The sequence below is a fragment of the Gavialis gangeticus genome, unplaced genomic scaffold (genome assembly GCF_001723915.1).
Source record: "Gavialis gangeticus isolate Ggan-Ray unplaced genomic scaffold, GavGan_comp1, whole genome shotgun sequence".
Classification (NCBI taxonomy): Eukaryota; Metazoa; Chordata; order Crocodylia; family Gavialidae; genus Gavialis; species Gavialis gangeticus.
The window spans coordinates 21,247,932-21,251,673 of NW_017728992.1; the positions used below are offsets into that span (position 1 = coordinate 21,247,932).

A 3,742-nucleotide genomic window follows, 5' to 3' on the forward strand; every position below is an offset into this window, starting at 1 on the left:
CGAAATCTTTTGTATTTCAGTGTGATGGATTTTCAGTTTCCCAGGCCATTCTGCTTATCTCTATTTCTTACGAAATCACCAAGTTCAGATCATTGGCATATCCTCTTTTGGTTTATTGTCCTCTTCAGGGCCTCCTTCACCTCCTTGTTCCTCAGGCTATAGATCAAGGGGTTCAGCATGGGAATCACAAGGGTATAGAACACAGCCACCACTTTATCTTGATTTGCTGAATTGCCAGAAGTGGGTCGTAAATACATAAAGATCAGAGTCCCGTAAAATACAGCAACAGCTGTCAGGTGGGAGGCACATGTAGAAAAAGCTTTGTGTCTGCCTTGAGCAGAACATATCCGAATGATGGCAAAGATAATATAAGTGTAGGAAATAACGATGATCAGAATTGTACTTAATGCAGTTACAGCAGCAAAGATGAAATGCACCATGTCACCAACATGTGTGTTAGAGCAAGAGAGTTTCTGGAGTGGGGGGATGTCACAGAAGAAATGATCGATGATGCTGGGAGTACAGAAAGACAGACTGAACAAAGAACTTGTGTGCACGATGGCATTGACACAGGCACAGGAATATGATGCAACCACCAGCTGGATTCTGACTTTCCTGGACATAATGAGTGTACACAACAATGGCTTGCATATAGCTATGAACCGATCATATGCCATCACAGCCAGAAGCAAACCTTCAGCATTTATTGAAAGTGAGTGAAAGAAAAATTGTGAGACGCACCCAGAAAATGAGATGGATTTAGTTTCTGCTAAGAGATTGACTAGTGTCTTGGGTGCAATAACAGAGGAATAAGTTATATCCACAAAAGATAAGTTACAGAGGAAAAAGTACATTGGAATGTGAAGCTGGGACTCACTGCTGATTAATGTGATGATGCCAGCATTTGCCACCAGGCTTACCACATAGATGCCCAAAATGGTTGCAAAGAGGAGGGTTTGTAGCTGAGGGTTTTCTGTGAAGCCAAGGAGAATGAACTCAGTCACTCCAGTCAGATTTCCCTTTCCCATTTCTTCTAGATATGCTGTACATGGTGGGGAAAACGAGCAATTAAAAATGGACAGACAGAGAGGCAGGCAGATAGGAAATTCCCAAACAAAACCAATACCTGAGGAAGAGGCAACCAGAATGAAAAGAGTATATCACCATTCTGCAATATTGTAGAAAGCTTGTGTATCCAATTATGTTATGGTGGGTGCATTTCATTTAGAACTTTTTGTGTGTGCATGAATATGCATATCCATACATGTTTCTACATGCAAGCAAATCTTATTATTTCAGGGGGAGGGCGGGGGGAGGGTTGAAAGAAAAGGATTAATACTAAGAAATACAACATGAACAAGTGCACTTCAGCAGTTAAAAAAATACCAACTTGAAAGACATTAGCAACTACAAATATAACTTAATTGCTATGGAATTATGCAGTAAGAAAAACTACAGTGACCTCGCTTTTAATAGGAAGGGACATTAGCTTGCTGAATCTCTGGATTTCTGACACCTATAATTAAAACACCATCAAGACCCAGGGTTTCTTAGCACGATAAGTCAATTTAAGCCACAAACTTTGAACAGTGTCATATTGGATTCAGTAAACACAAATCATGTGAATGACATTAACAGGGCAACATCTATATAAGGGAAGTTTATATAAGTAGAGCAGATATGAAAAGAGCAAATGTGAACAGTTAGCAGAAATAATTAAAGTGGGGCTGCATGTATATGGTGGTTGAGATCCTATGCCATCTCCAGCTCTTCTAAAACTTGTAAAAATGGAATACAAATCAGTGGGAACTGGGATGCAGCAAAGATTTTGGAAAATACCCTAATCAGGTTTGAGTGTTGCTGTAAACATGATGGTCTAGGAAATATTTGAAAGCCATGTTGTTTTGTGATATCTTTTACTGCACCAACTATATTTCTTTGGAGAGCTGTCAGACAAACTTCCTAGCATCAACTGCTCTTCTTCAAGTTAAAATGCAGCTCCTCTGTCTAACCAGTCAGAGGTTTTTGCAAAAAGCTTGTCCTTACATTCCACTTATCCCAGCATCTGCTAGCATGGGAACAAGATTCCCCAAAGCTTTGAGGTTATTAGATCCTGTGGAGGACCAATTCAAATGTGATACCTGAATCTCTCTTTAGACCATGCTTCCCACAGCAATATCTGATCATCGTATATCCCATACCCCTGAAAACTTCTCTCATGTATATGGAGTAAGTAGAGAATGCAGGGGTTGGGTGTTTTGCTTTGTTTTTCTTTCTCACATTCTACTTCTGAAATAGGGCCTTGAAGAAGTGAATATGTACCTGAGATCCACCAGCAGAAACACAATGAGATGCCCTGACAGTAACAAGCACTGGGGAGACAACATTCAGTAAAGTATTTCCTTAGAAGTCAGCTGGGTCCATATTTGCCTTTTATTCCACTTCAAGCCATAAGGATGGTCTGAAACACAAATAACATTTAGCTGAATCATGTTGTCAGTATGAATCACCCTTGAGCCTGAGAAATCTCCTTTAGGACCAAGAAAGTTGTCTTGGTGAAACAGTTATGCAACCTTTTTTGTGGATAAAACGGGGTCTTTATGCAAAATCCTACTCTACCTATTGGGCTGCTAAGTGGAGTTAAACACCTAAGTGTGATTCTACTTCACCTCATAGTTTCATAGTTGGTAGGGTCAGAAGGGACCTAAGCAGATCATCTAGTCCAGGAAAGGATTCTGGGGTCAAATGACCCCAGCTAGGTGGCTGTCTAGCCTCTTTTTGAAGACCCCCAGGGTAGAGGTGAGCACCACTTCCCTTGGAAGTTGGTTCTGGCTCCTAACTGCCCTGACTGTGAAGTAGTGCCTCCTGATATCTAGCCTGAATCTACTCTCCGTCAACTTATGGCCCTTGTTCTTTGTTAACCTGTTCAAATCCTGAAGATCCATCTGCTTTTCTATCACATGATTATGTGACTTTAAAACCAAATCACAAAAAAAGAATCAAGAAGGAAGAGGAAAATATGTCAATAGTTTTCAGGGATCCAAGCAAAGTGCTATAGAATCATATCCTATCCATTTAATGTTCCTAATCAATGGTACAAGATCTGGTCTCAGGACCTGTGGTTCAGGAATATTTGTCTAGTCAAAAATCTGTTTGACTATATTTACAATGGTCACATATGTCATCAAATAAATGTACCTTCATCTTAAATAAAACATAGGAAAGTCAATTCCTTAAAAATGTTAAACCACAGTGGTGATGATTGTGATGATAATAATTGCTGTTAGAAAAAGGTATATAATAGACTAGCTAATTAAAGCAAAGTGGATCAGAAGATAAAATCAGACACAGCTTGTCTGTTTGATGAAATTGTATTAATTCATAACTTCTGAGTACACAGCCAGCAAGTCTTCCCAAATGACCACATGCAGCATTCATGATATTTTTCAGCAATTTACTTCAAATTAATCTAAGAGAAAAAACAAAGATTGCATCCTTGTGTAGAAGAAACTTTAAAAAAAACCTCAAAATCCCAGAAATAATTTTCAAGAAAGAATGTATTTGGAATTTATGCTAAATGCTGAAACTTAAAAAAAAAAAAAAAAAAGAGTTTAATTTACCTTAATCCACATCCAGGAATATTATAGATTTCTGGTGAAAGTAATTGAACTCTATCTTGAATTCAAAGAGTTCCAGGTGTAATTAAAAGCAGGTTGGATATGTTTTATTCTTGGACAGAATT

At 38.6% G+C, this 3,742-nt stretch overlaps 2 protein-coding genes across 2 annotated transcripts in view; both read right to left on the minus strand.

Annotated features, from left to right (window-relative positions):
• Positions 1-3,742, minus strand: part of DNAH5 (dynein axonemal heavy chain 5) — a 555,556-nt gene that overhangs the window by 156,413 nt on the left and 395,401 nt on the right. The gene's annotated exons all lie outside the window — the stretch shown is intronic.
• On the minus strand, positions 90-1,028 carry LOC109298292 (olfactory receptor 1019-like). Its single transcript, XM_019518327.1, has one exon. The coding sequence runs from the start codon at positions 1,026-1,028 to the stop codon at positions 90-92; it is 939 nt and encodes a 312-aa protein (XP_019373872.1).

Coding starts and splice junctions, on each gene's coding strand:
- LOC109298292 (XM_019518327.1), bottom strand. CDS start 1,028: ATGGGAAAGGGAAATCTGACTGGAGTGACTGAGTTCATTCTCCTTGGC.